Source organism: Cuculus canorus, chromosome 5 (genome assembly GCF_017976375.1).
Source record: "Cuculus canorus isolate bCucCan1 chromosome 5, bCucCan1.pri, whole genome shotgun sequence".
NCBI classification, from domain to species: Eukaryota; Metazoa; Chordata; class Aves; order Cuculiformes; family Cuculidae; genus Cuculus; species Cuculus canorus.
The window spans coordinates 67,035,127-67,053,347 of NC_071405.1; the positions used below are offsets into that span (position 1 = coordinate 67,035,127).

At 40.9% G+C, this 18,221-nt stretch overlaps 1 protein-coding gene across 1 annotated transcript; it reads right to left on the minus strand.

The window, feature by feature from the left end:
* Window positions 1–38: 38 nt before the first annotated feature.
* FBXO33 (F-box protein 33) lies at window positions 39–17,979 on the minus strand. The gene is made up of 4 exons (XM_054068247.1): window positions 17,456–17,979; window positions 11,479–11,589; window positions 5,718–6,403; window positions 39–1,765 (listed from the first exon to the last, which is right to left on the minus strand). The coding sequence occupies exons 1-4, from the start codon at window positions 17,977–17,979 to the stop codon at window positions 1,494–1,496; spliced, it is 1,593 nt and encodes a 530-aa protein (XP_053924222.1). The 3' UTR covers window positions 39–1,493.
* Between the last annotated feature and the right edge of the window lie 242 nt (window positions 17,980–18,221).

Here is an 18,221-nt window from a genome sequence, read left to right on the forward strand (position 1 = left end):
AAAACAGCGCACACCTGTCAAAAGGTCATTTTAATATAAGATGGTAAAACCATTTGTAAAACACATATAAACTTTTTCCATAAATAGAATCATATCTGGACATCTGTTGCATAAATTGTGTTTTCCAAAGCTTACAATATAGCAGCCAGGTCTCAGCACTGCTGGGCACCCACGTTGGCCACTTACTTTATTATTGCAGACTGTCCTTTAAACATTAAATGCACAACATTCGTACCACTTAAAACTGGGGTCAGGTGGAAGTCTCACAGAGACCACGTCTGTACCGCGGTTGCCCTGAAACAGTTAAATCGGCTTTTAAAGCCTCTCAGATATAACAAGATTTTAAAACATACTTCATGGAATGTTCTTCATGCATCATAGCAGCTCATACCTGTGATAGAACAAGCTTTGTATTTGTTTCCTTTCCTTCCTTTACATTCACTATTCACAGTGAAACAGGTGCATGTTTGTTAAGAGTTCTGAGGTTGCTGACTGAGCCACAGCACAGCTGTGTACCACAGGTCGAAATTCGACCTTATATATTACAATCTAGCAGTATCTGGCTGGCCAAAAGTTGGCCTGCCCCTGCCAGCATGTGGGCACTTCTTCGTTTTTAATCTATTCTTTGGCAGCTGACACAGGCGCTGACAGAGAAAATCCAGTGACTTAGTTGCTAGGGATTTCACGACTAATGTTTGTTTGCAGGTGTACACCTTTGTATTAAAGTCTTCGCTTACATTTTTTACCCCATCGGAGTGCACATTCTTGTTTTCTTTTAAACTTTGGCCCAAAGCTAACTTTTAAGGAAGATGATAGAACATGAGAATAAATGAGGAATTTGCAACAAATTCAAAAAGACTGCAGGTTATGGAGTGAATCTGTAAGTGCAGGTACCTGAAAAGCTAATGTTTCACACTGCCGCTTATCAGCTAGGGAAAGCTGAGAACGGTCCTAAGCCATGCTTCGGAATCTGCACGTGAAATAAAGCAAGGTGAGAGTCTTACAATGGACAGCCCTGGATAGACTCCTCTTCCTTTAAGCCTGTTAAGGAGCATGCTACCGGATTAAGCACACAATAACAGCACAGAAACCCACTAGGGTATGGATATGGGTATTAAAAAGAGTTGGCTCCTGAGCACAGAACTCCGATATAATAGTAAAATCGTTCAAAATGCAGTTATAACTCAATAAAAGTAAAGTTAGCCGGCAACCTCAGACAGCCTTCGGGCTGTATCTCTGCAAGGTTTGGTAGACAAGTCCATTAACCGTGAAAACCCTAAACAATGCCACTTTCAGCTTCTAAACCAATACCCGACTACGTTCTTTGATCAAGAAGTAGAATACACATATATAATCCTATATAGCTAACACTGATTAAACACAGCACAAAAAGGGTTAATTCACGCTACTGAAAAAAAAAAACAAACAAAAAAAACCAAAAACATAATAGGACCCTACTTGCATATGTAACCACAGGAATTGTAAGTAAGGAGCTAAATGCCTTCACTGAAGCTTTGCATCTCTCTGTAAAAGTGACGGGTTGGCTCAGTGAAGACACTGAGCAGCTCTATGTCCATGACTGCGTGCCAAGGTCGACCCAATCCAAGAGATACTTGCTCAATGAGATTGTGTACCGGGTCCACATCCTGATCAGCCAGTTCTCCTTGGTCGAAATCAATGCTTTCTTCTGTGACTTCAAGAACTTTCAGGTCAGAGCCACGAAGACGAGCGATTGCAATAAGATTATGAGCCCAAACTGTGTAACCTAGGGGAAAAAAGAAGAAAGTGAGACTGTCATTTTGCTACATTTTTTCACTGCAGTACTTAATACCAAAGCATCTCAACATCCTTTCCAACCTATTTTGTGACCTTCCACCCGGCAGAAGTTGCTCTTTTGGGTTTTTTCTGACTGCAAGTAGTAAAGCCCAATTTTTATTTTCTGAATAAGGAAGAATCAAAACAATTTCAGGTTATTTGGTCAAGTTTTTATACACCTAATTTTTTCTCCATTGCAGAAAACTTTTTCACCATTTTACTCCAAGTTATGTCTACTATTTCAAACCTCCTGTGATCTATTTCACAGTATAAGTAAACAGAACTTAAAACATGAGGCATCTATTTTAAGCAAATGTATGAATGGACTGTTTTAAAACAATTCGTGCTGGAAACAAAATTTGAAGCTTGCTTTTGTTGCGCAAGAGGTAGACTTAAAAGAACCCCCAAATACAAGAACAAACCAAAACCCAAACCAAAAGGCTCTGCAGGAAATGGGTCACATCATCCCCAAACAAAACTGGATGTATCTCATTATTCCATCTGAGATTAAACATCGTTATAAAGCCTCCATCTCTTCACATTAGTGTATATTGGCATCCCTCTTTCAAAACACCTCCTCTCCAGTTACCTGTTAGCTTTCTGTACCCTGGCTCAGGCAAATGCTGAGCTCTTCCTCATTCAGATGCAAACCAGACTACCCTTTTTGGGAGCTCTGCCAAATCAGCCCTTCCACTGCGAAAGGAAAAGGCTCATTTCTGCCTTCATCATTCCCACAGGTGCTATAAGCCTCTTGGTGAGATGCCCGCTCTGATTCCAAGTACAGCTGCACTCTGCACAGTGTTTGAACTGGGAAAGTTAAGCTGCTGAGAAAAAAAACCAATCGTGGTTTGGTCTTCAACAGCACAGTTAATGTGCTCTACATCACAATCATTCAATATAAGACAGCTACTTAACGAATGAAAAATACTGATGTCAAAGTAATAAACAAAAGGGAATTTTTCACCCTGTTTTCTTTTTCTTGCTGCTTGTCTTTAAGGTTTCCTGTAAATAGGTTTCCCAGGGTAGGTTTTCAACAAAGCCTGCACACATCAGTATGGCTCATTTCTGGTCTATTAACCACTAGGAATGTATGAATTCCTACAATTTTCATCTGCTCATACTTCACCTCCAGCTGTCCACAGGTGAAGCTGCCTATAAGGCTGTACGACATTAAACCCAATGGAAAATTCCACCTGTATGCCAACACTCCTCTACCAGGATCCAAAGGAGCTCATCACACCTTCCAGTCATTTTCATCATAAAGGAACTTTATAAAGGAGTCCCTATCACAAAGAATAAAGGGAAAATCAGCTGCGGTTAAGGCCCTGGTACCATCCTTGCAGTTCAAGTATATGGCTTTTGCTGTAACTCTTCACAGTGAGATCCTCTATGCTCTGGAATAACCATCCGAGTCACATCATCATTTTAAATTAGCTCTCCTTTTGAAAGTTTTGTCTGAAGTTTCTCAGTAACTTTCCAGCAGCCAAAAAGCCTCCGGCTAGCTAAGTATTCAGAGGTAATAGGGAGTGATCACTCCTCTACAAGTATCACTGAACAACAAATTCACCACAGGCAGTACCATGATTCATTTTTCCTTGCTGGTAAGAACTGTCAAATTCAGTTTCGCTCATGGACAGAATAAAACTGCAAATCTCAGACAACATGTTTCCAACAAAGTCTTGAAAATCAACATCAAGTGTCCTTCTCTTAAGGAATGGGATGGGGCACGTTTTAATCACAATTTCAGATCATACCACTCTGACTATCCCACTGTCCTCATCCCATCCCAAACAACCACACACTCTTCAGATCCTTCCTTCATTCTGCAAGAATGTATTTCGTAACTTTCAAACAGCTTTCTCCTGCTCCTGAAGATGCTACCTTGGTGGAAAGATGATATGACTTCCCCCAAGAGATAGAAGAGAATCTCGAGATATACAAGGAAAAGAGTGTCCTTAGGGTATGTTCTCGCTCTCCTCTTTTGGTGAGTGGCAAGTGGCAGCCAAAGCTATAAATATTCAAAGCTTTTTCCAGAGAAAACTATAGCAAAAGAGAGAAAACAAAAAAAAAAATAATTGAGAAGTATTGGAAGGTAGAGAATAACCACTTCAGAAGACAGCAGATGAAACCCAAGCACTTGCTATGCTTTATATAAGATGGCAACTTGAACAAACCCACCGTTTTTCTTAAGGTAAGTATCAAGAAGAATATGACAAGTGGAGCCAGGAAACATTATTTGGTGAACCTCAGAAAATACAAGCGCAAGGCCAAGACGCTCTAGTGAAGCATCAGAATGTTCAAGATTTTTCTTTCTAGACATGTTCGCACAGTTGCTACTCTAGAAGATGCTTATCCTACAGTACCAGAAGTCATTGACAGCTTAAAAAGAAGATCAGGAGGCATTTTTAAGCAGCTTAGATAGCTTCCGGTGCAAGGAGGAGAGAAAAGAAGAGGAAAGAGTCTGAATCCCATAATGAGAGCACTGGTGATACTTGGCCATTCTCTCCCCAGGTATACACAGCATCTCTCCAAAAAAAGGAGCAGCAGCAACAACCATTTGCTGCACAGAACTGTAGAAGGTGTTCTCTTTGCCAATGCTCTGCACAGACCAATACCTTGTACCAAAGAGACATGCACTGATACTAAACGATACTTACGCTAGCTTATGTTCAGATATTTTACCATCCTTTTAAGTTTAGACAATAGATATTAGAGGACTTCGCTGTAGCAGGAGGATAATTTAAGGTAACCTGCATTTTTTCTAAAGAAAAAACGAAAAAGGTCCTGAACTTGTATCCAAACGTTGAAAGAAACTGCCAAAATCCAATTAGAACAGGAAGGTCATGTACCAGTATCCAAAATCTGTCAGATCTGGAAACTATAAAAGAGACAGCTGAACTGATTTTGTTCCCCGCCCCAGTGATTTTTCAGAAGACAAAGGAAAACCTTTTTCTAGCAAATACAGCAGGACCTTCCGACTTCAACCAACATAAATCTTAACGTACAGCCTTCTCTGCTGAAGGTCTCTCCTGGTTGTGCTCAACGACTGGAGATCTACTCCTTGTAAGAGGAAGTGAGCACGAACTCTTACACAACACAATACAGAATCATTGCTTAACTCCCTCATGCACCAGCAGATAGTCTAGGTAAGCTGATTCCAGCATAAACAAAAAGAACTGTTCTGCATTATTTCAGTTCCAGTGCCTTAAAATCTACCAAACAACTATGACTTCTAGCGAGTACTGTACTGACAACAGAGCTGAATACAAATGCATGCACTTTTTAAAAAAAACTGCAATTACATTGCAAATAAATGGGTGGGATAAAGCTAGATCTGGTCCTACTGGTGAAACCAAAGCTCTCAGCAAGGCAATCTCCTCCACGTTATAGTTTTCAGCCTTCATCTGCTGGCAAAGACTTACCAAACCGTAAACAGACTTCCTCCCTTCTGCCTTGGGGCACTTCACCCATGTTATTTACAAACAGGAAGCACAATCATCTCATCTTGCCAGTACGTGAGCTCATGGTAAAACACCAAACGTTTTCAGTGTTCACGTTCACATAACCAACCACTTAGTGCAACTTGCACAGTGCAGACAGCTTTCAGGGTAAGCCCCCGGAAGGCTCAATTCTTGGTTACCCTCATTTCTGTGAACAGTCTAGTAAAATCCTGTTTGACTTCTCAACAGAAGTTAGTAAGCTACAAATATGTTTAGAATTCATACAGAATAAATACCTCCATATGTTCAAACACAGAAATACCAGTATAACATACAACAGCACGCATAGCAACTACGCAGCAGATTTTTTGAACATCACTCCACTAAAACACGTTATGATTAGAAAGGATGAAGTGTTGTCTTTCAAAGACACATACTATGCCCACGCAATGTATTACCTACCATGAACAGCTAGGAGAGACAATCTTGTGCACCTCCAGGCTAATAAGACAAGTGGATCTTCATTCCGGTTGTCACTAAGATCTGGGAAGCCAGACATATCTATCACATCATTCATCAGTATAAAATGAGTGAGGAACTTGTCATACTGCCTGGATATGAGGTCAACAACAGCCCCTGAAACACAAGTGATGTAGCTGTCAAAGTGAATCCTCTCTAGGGGAATACTGGGCTTAAGAATCCTTAGCATATCATCGCTCTTGACATCAAAAGCCATTATGTAGACCCGAAGATTAGTGCTGTTGCGAGTCAGCGCCTTCCAATTCTCATCTTCTGGCATACTGTCCAATGACTTGTGCATTATGGAAACACTGTGGACCAGGAGAGACAGTCGATGCAAAGGCACATGGTTGCTGTCAGCCAGGACTCTTGCCATTTCAGCTGTAAAATCACAGAAATCCAAAGCAAGCGAACGCAGATTCACAAAGCGCTCCAATTCAACCGCAGTGATAAGAGTGGTATTACCAGGGATGTGGTTGTCCAATAAGCTCAGATGTTCCATGGTGTTGGCTATGGGGTTTGATAAGGAGGACAATGATGTGGGAGTTACTATTTGCAGCATAAACCCACAAGACAGCCATTTCAATTGCCTGCTATTGCCTAATATCTCTTCAAACAGCTGTTGGATTCTGCAAGTAAACAAAACAGACAATGATCCTATTAAACATGGTTTAGTCTTACCAATTAAATACCATTCTATTTTTTTTCAATAATTATTCTTCTTTCATTTATGGCCTTATTCTGCAGGAAGGTGCAATTATTAGGGTTCTTGTGAAGTACAGACATTAGAACCCGACTCTCCCACAGCAACTAAACCTTCATTGCACTTAAGAGGTTAAAACTGTAAATTATCTTGAGAAAAATTATGTGCTGTTTCTTTCAATAACAGTAGTACACTATGATCCTTCATTTCATGTATTTCTCGGCACGTATTTAACACCCTCCCACATACACTTTAAGGTTACTCAAATAAGAAAACCTGTAATGCTTTTAAAGCACAGTACTTGTTTTTAAAAACACTCACTAACCTCTCCAGAACTGCAAATTTAATATGGAAAAAGAGAATCATTTTCAATGAAAGGTTGCAGAAACTTGACTTTGAGCATAAGTCAGAATGATCTGAAACTACTTGCTTGACTTTGCTCATTAAAGGGTTAAGAACAAACACAGAAAGAAAATCCTTTAAATAGTTCTGAATGTACATCTAGCTGGATTTTCAAGTGCCAACAGGTTCAAGTTTTACCAAAACAACCCAGAACTAGTAACATTTCAATCCCAAATTATCAATGTCAGATGATTTGCTGCATGATTACTATACACTTATTCTGATGCATCCCATCAGAATATGCTCCTCTTCTGCTCCTGTATTTTTCTAATAAAGCGATGTTCTTACAATTATATATTTAATTCAGGAAGGCAAAAAAACGTATTTTGGGATAAGATTTTCAATACTAAATTCCAATAATACTGTTAAACTCACAAGCTTGCTCCAAATAAATAATTTTCCAGTCTTCATCCCAATGACTGCTAATGCCCAAAAGAGCCCTCCTGCCCATATGACAAGCATCTTTGAGCATATATCATTCTAGGGCACATGTGTAGGTGAGTCTGATCTCAAACTCTGGTCAGCCAGAAGGCGAGATCAGCATTTAAGAGAAGCAGTTGAGCCAGGCTATGAAAGTTCCGTGAAACACCAAGAAATAAGATGTAAACACCTCCAGTACAAAATTAGCAGTAACCTTTGTACCTCGTATCAGGTAACGTTTTGCACAGAACATTTTTTCCTTTATTGTTATGAATAACTGTATACTTTATACTTCTAAGCAAAACAATATTACAAAGTCATTATTCTCATCCAGGTATCTGTAATCGAAATAATGTCGAGACAAAATTAAAGGCTTGTTTAGCCCAGTATCCGGACTGGCAGCAGAGAAAAACTAATGCCTCAAGAAATGCGACAGAACAAGGAAAGTACGTAAGGATAGTTCTCAAATATCTCCCCAGATTCCAAAAGTGTGTAACTCGGCCCTCCTGAGCCAGAATTGGCTTTCTGTATTTAGCAGCCCTCAGGGACCTCACTTCCACAAATTTATCCAGGCTCCTCTTTAAGGCAGGTAAGCTCTTAGCAACTGTAACATCCAACAATAAAGATGTCTGCAGTGAGACTCCCACCTCTTCTTGCTTGCTCTGAACTCATTACCTACTACCTTTGATGCCCCATAATCCCTTCTGTTGTAAGAAAGTCAAAAGATCAACCCTTATTCATCCTCTCCCTCTGCAAATCCTCATTCATCCTTTCCCTCGCCCGCGCATGCTTTCTTCCTCCTCCTAAGAACATCTTGTGTTTGCGGAGCCTGACTTCTCTTTCTAAGTTGAGAAGCTGGTGTGGTTATTGTATTTATCTGTTACACATCTCAGAACAGCTCCCCAGTTTTTGCCTAGTACTGCCACCACGTTTAAAGACTTCAATTCTTCCAGATCTCTGATTATTATTTTATTTTAATTGAGGACTGGGCAACTGCAACACAAATCAAATACAGTTTTAAACAACAGGTCAAGAATCACAGGTAGTGTAGTTAGCGGTTTTACTCCTAAATTCTTTCACAGTTCAGTTAAGCCCTGTTGGATTCTGGCTTTGTTTATGTAACTACCTCTGCCAATGCTTAAATTGAAGGCAAGTTCTCTGACACTCTCCCTCCAGAAAGGTTTCACCACAGGTACCTAATTTCTTCCAACAAAGACTCTTCCCTCCCCCTCTCACCAAACATCTACAAAAGGTGCAGTACTGGTTGTAGCAATGCTGGAATTTGTTTACTAATAGCCCAAGTAATCAATCTTATAAGTGCTTGTAATATTTTACAGAACAATTGAAAAGACAACGAATCAGTTTTGAGATGCTCAGTGGAATACTACTATCAATATAACTCACCGCACTAAAAATCTGTTTAAATAGTGCTTCTGATACGACTTAAACATCTAAGACTGGAAGAGTACTGATCTAGTATTCACACAGCTTAATGAAAAGAAATACGATACAGAACTCTGCAGCTGTAGTGGGGTGTTCCTCCCTAAACTGCACTAATTAACTTCTTAAAAGAGAGATGCTGATGTAACGTTATCTACATATCAACTTTTTAGTGCAGCACTGAAGTGTTTATACAAGCATTTAGATTTGTGCTGACAGTCTACCAACCCGCAGGTCACAAGAAAAGTTTCCAGCCACCTTTCCCCAGTTCTTTGCCAATTTAATAAAAAAAGAGATCAAACATGTCAATAGAGAATATTTAATAGTGAACACTTTTGGATTGTTTTTAATACCTGCTTTATACAAGATCAGACAGGAAGCACAATATAAAACACACGCCAAGAGTTTTAACATATTTCAAATAAATGTTTCAAATACCCTAACAGGAGTTCCTCCACCTCTGCAAATTCTTATGCACACCCTATTTTTCATTAAAAGACTGCACTTAACAGGAGGCAGCGGACAGACCGAAACCTGACTAGACAGGCCAAATTACTGTTTAAGCCCAAAAAACAGTCCTGACCAGTACTGAAGCACATTCATGGTCCTGGACAGGAAACAAGCTTACTCCTATGGTGCATATGGAGTCCATTTGTTTAATTAAAGACTATCAACCAAAATGCTTTACTTAGTAGCAGAGGCTAAACTGGTTCTTTTGCAAATCAAACTATCTGAACCACATGGATCAATCATGGGAAGCAGATTTCAGAAAGTCAAAATTTTAAATAACTCAAGACAAACATGTTGTTTATGCTGAGCTTCCTACCAGGAATGAACTAAGCTGTGAAGAGAATTCTATAAAGTACCTGAGGATACACACGCTATATAGAAAATTAACAAGCCTTGCAAACCCATGCTGATCACTGCAAAAGTACATTTTTGAAAACACAATCCAAAGCCTCCTCTCCCTCAGAACAACCTCTAACCTGGGAGAGCATCCTAATAGTTCAGTGCTAGCCGAGACTTCACCCAGTCTGTAACACACAGCTCAACCCTACGAAGTGTCACATTTTCTTCCCTGACTGCTTTAATTGCAGGAAGTGAACGAAACAGCTGGTCAGGTTTATCGCCACATCAGTTCCAAAAATCATCAGCTACCAATAAGGCCGTTTCCAAAGGTTACATCATTATCTTTCAATGCCAGTTATCAGTATCCACGTTTTGCAATTTAACTGATACAAACCCCAAGTGCAAAAGACAAGACTAAGCATAAAGATTTACTTCCTGAAGTAAACTTGATGCCAGTGCTGATGGAACTTTAGAACACTGAATAAAACACTGTCACCTTTCCTTTAACTTAGAAAAGGACTAGCAGATCCCAAACACATTATTTTATTCTAGGAAAAAACCCCCACAACACACCAAAACCAACCAAACAAAAAAGAGATAGCATTTATTTGCTTATTCCAAAATGTGCAAAGTTCAGTATTCACCTAAAGACCAACTTCAAATTAGATAATGAATTTTGAATGGTTTGTGGCTCTGAAATGTGGATACTTATTTTTGTTATTTGTTTGAAGAAATGTTTAACCACGCACTCAGCTGAGTAAATATCTGCTTAGATGACTCTCCTCAAGCCTCTGGACAAAGATTTGACTATATATTTATGTTTTCACAACAAAGGATATGAAAAAATGAGCTTTTACTGAATCAGCTTGTTACCTGCACACAGAACGAAAATACATACATTAAATAGAATCCCCAGTTGCTCCAAGTTCTGCGTTCTAAACATAATGGATGACAAAGACACAGTATGTGACACACATCTGTATTTGCACTGTTCTGCAAATTTAAGTCAGGACCAAATATTCAGTTGAATGGTTGTGTTTGTATACATATATTGATCTGGTAACATACCTACACTAGTTCTAAAATAATTCCAAAAAATTAAGAGTAAATACCTAGAGTTGCTGTACTTGTCACAGTCCCAAGCTACTGGCAGAAAGATGTTTAAACTGACAAATTAAAATGACAGTATTCGGGGTTTATCTATATGGAAAGTTTTAGCAGAACTGCCGAAATAGTTAACCTAGCATCACTCCTTCCATGGTAATTTATTCCATAAGTCAGTAGCTTTTTACACTGTATTTAACCTTTCCCAAGGAAGAACTAGCTGTTCTGATTACAAGCATTCAAGGACTGCACTGCAATGTAATTATGGCAAGCTAAAACACACCTCTGAACTAAACATGCACATTGTGAGCTACGATCTTCGAGGAATTCTGCAAATACATAACTAGTTTTGGGATGCAACTTGCAGTAAGTTGTTTGTGTTTAGGTCTCTTTCAAGTTTACTTGCTACATGTCCTCAATTCTTGTCAAATACAACAGATTACTTCCTCTTCTAATTTTTTCATGTACAACAATAGCACAGGTGCTGGTCACAACCTCTCCATCCCTCCTCTCCTTTTGTGCCATTAACATAATGTTTCTAGAACACAATGAAAAGAGGAAAGAATGGATTCTCACCCTGCTAAGAAGGAGGGGAAACAAAGCCACAAAACCAGACTACTTCATGTAAATATTAGGAACAGAAATAAACTCAATTTAACAATGTAGATTCTCACTTTATTAAAACACTTAATGCTTCCTCAGTCACATATTTCAGGCATGAAAATATGCGTTCAGTTATCTGAATTTGTTATTTTAATATCTTTGATAGTTACAAATGTAACTTACTGCTTAATCTTCTTGCCATCAGGGTCAACCTTGCCGAGGTATGTGTTCGATACACTTCCATTTTGCTGCAGAATGCTTATATCCCCAAAGAGACTTAACTTCTGGAGGTTCCTATGAAACAAAAAATAAAAAAGAAATCTGTACACAAACCCAAAACACTTTGAGGAATTGTTCTGGAAGACAAAACCAGATAATAAGAACACATTATCACATGGAACATGTAGCCTGTTTTGGGAAACAATTGACTGTCCTGGAATATAGACGCGTACAGAACTACAAAAAAAATGAGACTGAAGTATAAAGGAAAAGAGGACTACACAAACTGCTGAATCAAGCTGTAAAACCAAACGCCAGTTTTCAGTCACCACAGGAGCATTTTCAGCAGGCCAGCACCATAAAGAAGACTTCCAGCAGCGCTTTCACACACTTTTTAATCCTTGGAACATGTATGTTAAGTGTCACAGATGAAAACATGAAATACCCATTGCTTTTAACATGTAACACTGCATTTAATGCCCAAGTAGAATGCAACCACAAACAACTCTGTCTGAGCACTTGCATATTGCCACCCGGTTACCAATGAGAGCCCAAACCAGCCTCAACTGAGGCCACACAAACCTCAGAGAGGAAAAGCAAAAGCTCTCCATGCCCTATCGGTGTCTAATTTCTATTGTATCAAAGTAGGGGAACCTGTTCTAATATTTCCCATCAGTGAGCAGAAGAGCAGTAGTGGTCCACACATAATTTAAATTACAAAACCTAATAAGAAGCGAGAGAAAAAAATCCAAGTTTATTCTGGAAGTTTATGACTCTGTGTGCTAGACAGTCAGTTTTCCTTTCCCTAGCACAGTTTATTTCTCTGACTTGCAGCTTTTCCAGTCCTAAAAAAGATCAAGCAGGAGATATGAAAATTACTGCAATTTTAGAGTAGCTGTCTGTCATTTGCTATTATGATTTTTATTTTTTTAGCTGACTAAGTTTCAGGTCAACATTTTTTTATTTATACATGCTGTAAATTAGATTTACTTCTAACATGCAAAGACTAGTCTGCACTTGGTAATTAACATGGCAGAAACTCCTGTTTAATCACAAATGGATACATGAGTTACATTAATCTTAAAGAGTAGATGTAAATTAACCTGTACCTGGCAATTACGTGAGCTACATAAATCTCTGTTTCTGCTGGCTTACAAATCATATGCTATTATTTCAGATCAGCTTTGAGGAAAATGCAATACACTTACAATTCTCAAAGCATAGGGAAGCTCTGGTGCCAGTCCACTACCTCCATGGTATGAGCTGCTATTCTACCAGCAAGGTGGGGAAGTATCAGGTAGTTAAGTTTTACATTTTTTAATTAAATAGGAATTGCAGTCTGTAATTGGTATCTACCAGAAGTCATAATTTACCTGTTTTAAAATTCCTGTATTCAACAGCAACACACTACTTTCCTGAAATCTATCCAATGTTGTACCTGCTACTTTTCTTCTACAGGTGAACAACTTAGTAGCATGATCCACAAGTTTCACATTGAGTCAGACAAATACTGGAGCAAACTACTTAGATTTTACAACTGTTTCAGACATTCTAACAATTTCATATTTAGTCTTTGAAATACAGGACAGCTGCAGTGGTGATACTAAATATAAACTGAGCCCTGCACATGCAAACGCTCAATATTCTACAAAGCTGACTAAGAATATGCCTGATCATACTGAAGAATAAGCTTGGCAGGGAAATATGAAGATACTGGCACCACCACCAGAAGTATTTTGGGCTCTTCTTTCCTCAAAAGCTGCAAGAGACAGTCTGGTATGACAGGGAAAGCAGCAGAAACCTCCACCTGGTGTTTAAAGCAGTCTTCGCAGCCAATGCTATATAATTAAGCTTTCATCTGATCTCAGCAACTTAATTCTGAGAGCTAGGAGACCAAATGCAACCTTCAGAACAATTTTGAATCACCTGCATATTCCCATTACAGAGAGGTCTTGTTTTGCACTTCTTCTACCCCCAGTGAACGTGACTGTAGGCAGGCATTAACCTTTGGGACGCTAAACTACAGGACATGTGAAACACTACTAGTACCCCACGCATTTTTACTGCATCTATTCGAATGCCATTTCTTGCACTAGAGACACATGAAAAAGTTTCCCACCTCAAAACTTAAGTGATGAAAACATCCAATTATTTTTCCATTCACAGCACAGTTATCACCACTGACAAGTCTGATCACAGTTCAACACATTATTAGCTTTTTTGCTACTATCCGCAGTGTCATATAATCTCTGTGGCATTCAATTCACATCTCATCCTTATTTCAGAGTTAGAGAAGTGACTTCTCTTTAAATGAAATTATTTAGAAGTTAATTCTTGTCATCTGCTAAAAGTCATGATGGCATCTTAATCCTATGTACTACCCACATACAAAGCTGGGGATAAACATCTGTTTTGGGGGGACTTCTAAACCATTTATTTTCCACTAGCTCAAAAACAGTGAAAACAATAAGCTTCTTACTAAGCTCCGTCTTCAGTTTTGGTCAGTCTTTGGGATTTCAGAGTTACAAAAAAAGCACATAGAATTTTCCTCCCAAATGATCAGCAGTTGCTTATTAGCTGCTGTATGCACTGAAATGACTCACAGAAAGTTTGTCGCCCTCCCACCTTTCTTCCAGAACTTTGTTTTGAAAGATCAAGTTGAGAAGGCGTAGGTATTAGGATCTCTCACAAGCCACTAAGAAATAACTCATCCCTCCCAATACTGCTACAGAATATTAAGCCCTCCCAACCCTTTCTTTTCAATAAGTAGAACATCAACTGCTTAAACAATCATATATTTTTTTTATTTTGCTTCATTTACTGTCAGAAATGTAACAGCTCATGGAAAAGTTACCTATTACTACGAATGCTACCTCAGTACCTTTTAATTAAAGACAGTATAGATTTCTAAAGCTCATTATGGTCCTAGTGCTACTAAAGCAACATTTGGGGAACAGTATGCTGCCACCAAGAAAATAAAGTTTATGGTGACTTGAGGTCTGCCTCAAATATAAGACAGACCTAGAAAGTACCTTTTTGAATGATAACTGGCTGCCAGCAGTAATATCTATCAAAATATTATCAATTTTAACACCAAATTGTGGACAAGTAGTTATTTCCTTAGTTCTGCCAGAATTAGCAAAAGTTGCTCCGAAATATTTTTCTAGAGACTTAAAATACAAATCTGATTAGAAATTGGCAATTTTATGTTGTGTAGGAAAAATGCTTTTATTAGCAAAAATACACATCATTCTCCTCTACCCAAAAGAGCATCTAGAAATTGCATTACTTTTAGTCATTATTTTTCCTAGGTCTGCGGTATTGTAAATCCTCAAGGAATTCTAGAGCCATCCAAAGTACATTTTTCCTTCCTGCAAGGAGGGGGGTTGTTACTGTATTGTTTAATAATAGATTGAAAAGCCTACAACAGGATCACACAGTTAAGAAACAGCATACCATTTCACAAAAGTAGATTCCTTCCTCCCCAGTTCTGAAGTACAAGATGGAAGTTCTTTGAACTTCTCTGCCAAAAAGCCATCATGAGGGCTGACAGGAGTTATGAAAGAACCATCCTGTACTAAACTTAATTCCAAAAGGAATGCATTTACAGTGATTCAGACACTGGAGAAGTTAAAACCACTGCTGTTTCCATTACTTTGGAAATTACAATAGCCATCTCATAACATACGGCTAACAAAAGAAGGGATTATTAGTTACCCTTGAGTTACAGATGAATAAATAGAAGCAGAGAAATAAAGCGATGAGACTACAATCATTCCTTACACAAAACTAGGCATCAGGCAGATGACGATGCCTCCTCTTTAGATGCGCAGTCACAGTAAGAACTAAGCAGGAATTTGGCGTATGTTAATGCTCCTTCCCACCTGTTTCAATCTCAAAACACTACTTAAAGAGATAGAAAACAATGTTCTATATATCCAAACTAATCTGCTATCGGTAGTTAATGCGCAAGATAAAAGAGATACCAAAATAAACTAAAATCCCTCTCTGTTCAAGGGAAAAAGGAGTCTATTCAGAAAGTAAATCTGAATAAAAAGTCCACTGTTTACTGTAAATCCCCACAATTTTTTTAACATTTGTTTAAAAAAAAAAACCAAACAAACCCTCCTGTGATAACCAGGTGCCCCTGTTTCCAGTCATACATTATTTATTCCATAACAAGTGAGCAGCATTCAAATGTTTTGAAGACGGCAATGAAGTATAGCAATGAAAAAATCCTATCAAAGTTGGTAAATTTTCACCTCTGGTTTACCATCAAAAATTATACTCATCTGCCAAGACAACAGGTACTGGAGAAACAACTACTTGTACACAGTGTTTCACTGCTGCTCTGAGCACACTGTGCATATAGAATCTGTAAAAAGAACTTTGGAGAGCAAGTGTCCTTGTACAAGTTTCAGATAAGGCCATGGAGAATAAATCTTCTTCAAAAGAAAAAGTGTACCAAACCCTTCTCACAACACATTTAATTGTAACAGCCTCACATCTGAGCAAGACGGAGGGAAAATAAAAGCATTCTAATTTTTCCCCAGGCAACCTCTCCTGCGGATGCTATTTATTATATAAAATTCCGTGTCCATGTAGTGATTCTTTGCTCACATCAGATCATCACCAACATCGTTTCAGTTCAACATTTTTGCCACTTAGAACGTTAGCTGGATTTCCCAAAGATTCCACAGTTAAGTGAAAGCTCCTTAAAGTCAAGTGAAACGCGATCAAGGGAAGGGATGACGATTTGAGGATCCACGGGGCAAGCAACAAACCGAAGCAAAGGCAAGCTGGGACTCAAGAGGCCGTGATTGCAATTCCCACCCCGCAGCTGCACTGCAGGAAGTACCTACACCGAGCAGAGGAGCTGAAGTCAGGCTGCACACAACCAACCGGGAATTACACTTAAAAGTTCTCTTGCTATAATATAAAATAAGGAAGCCGGGAAGGCCTCAAGCTGCTCTCCAGCCCCTCCGGCATCATCACAGAGGGGCGGTGACCAGACCATGACACAGTCGCAGACAGATTTATAAAGGCCACCCCCAAGGTTTAATTCATCTGAAAGATATCCCGAAATACTTCCAGCTTTTGCTGTTTCCTTGCTAGGTGAAGTTATATGCACACAGAGGAAAAATAATATTAACTATTTCCTAGGCTAAAAATCTACACGGCTTCCCAAACACACCAGCCTCCCTGTAACAGCTCTGCCTCCCTGTTCTACGAGCCGACTAGAGGCCACGCACTAGGAAAAATGATTATCTTTTAAAAGAGGTATTTATCTTGATCGCACCCACACTCTCGGTAAAGAGGACGCAAGCGTTTACATTTTAAGGAACTCCAACCTGAAAAAAATTATCTAACCTGCCCAAGGCACTATGAAAACGCAGGTTCTGAACACATCTAAAGTCCAAACCACAGGAATAAGACTCCTATCGTTTCTTAAGATCCCTTTTTCAAGGTCCCTTCCAACCCAAACTATTCTACGATTCTATGATTTCAACTCCATGTGGTCAATGAAATCCTGAATCTGAAGTGCTTAGGCTGGTTGTTGCGTTTGGGTTTTTTACCCCAATAAACGCTAAGACTTCTTCCTAGTTAAAACTGAGCCCAATCTCGGTTCAGCAGGTAAGAAAGCTGGCAGGGAAGCTCAGCGGCAGCAAAACCCTCGCAGCTGGAAGGATTTCACAGGGGCAGCACTCCCCCCACCCTCACCCAAGAACACATCAGCGCCGTCATTTTACACACACACACCCTCCCCCCAATTTCTTAAGGCGTTAATTATGTTTCAGTCCCGCGTCAGCGCGCTAAAGCCTGCCGGCAGCCAGGCCCGTGTTTTCGAGGTGCCATGTTAGCACCCCCAGGGCTCCCCCTCGCTCCCGCCGTGAGGAGGAGGCTGTCAGGGCTGCAGCCCCGTCCCGCTCCCCGCCGGTACCTGTTGTTGCGGACACTGGTGAGGACGCAGAGCAGCAGCTCCAGGTAGGTCCTCAGCAGGTCGAGCCAGCGCGGGCAGAGCGGGGGCGCCTCCCCGCCGCCCGCCGCCGCCGCACCCTCGCCCGCCGCCGCCGCCGCGGCGCCGCCGCCGCTGGGGTAGTTATCGGCGGCGAACTGCACGCGGAGCTCGCGAACGAACCAGCCGCACTTGCGCATCAGGAACTCGAGGCGAGGGCGCTCGGCCGGCGAGACGCGGAGGCTGAGGCGGAGGCGCGGCCAGAGCGCCGGGTAGAAGAGGCACTCCCGCCAGTGCGAGCAGGCGGCCGAGGCCCGCAGCCGGTCGGGGCCCGCCAGGAACGAGAAGATGTGCACCACCAGCTCGCTGGGCAGGGAGCCGGCGCCCACCGCCTCCCTGCACACCGACATGCCTGCCGGCGGCCCCAGCCCCGCTGCTGCTGCTGCGGCGGCCACAGGCGGCTGCGGCCCCGGCCTCGCCTCCGGCTCCTGCGACAAAAACAACAACATCTACGACAAGGCGGAGGGGGCGGACGCCGCCGGGGGGGATGGGGGCGGAGCGGGTCCTACCATCGCCCGTACGGGCGGGGGGGTGGGTTGGGCTCTACCACCCCTTCCGGGGGGAGGGGGGGGAAAAGCACAGGCGCTGCCGAGCTCTCCGCTTATAGGGCGAGGAGAGCCGCCGCGAGGGGGAGGCGGGGCTGCCCCGCGGCGGGAATGGAACGCGCCGCCGGCCCAATGGCCCCCGCGGG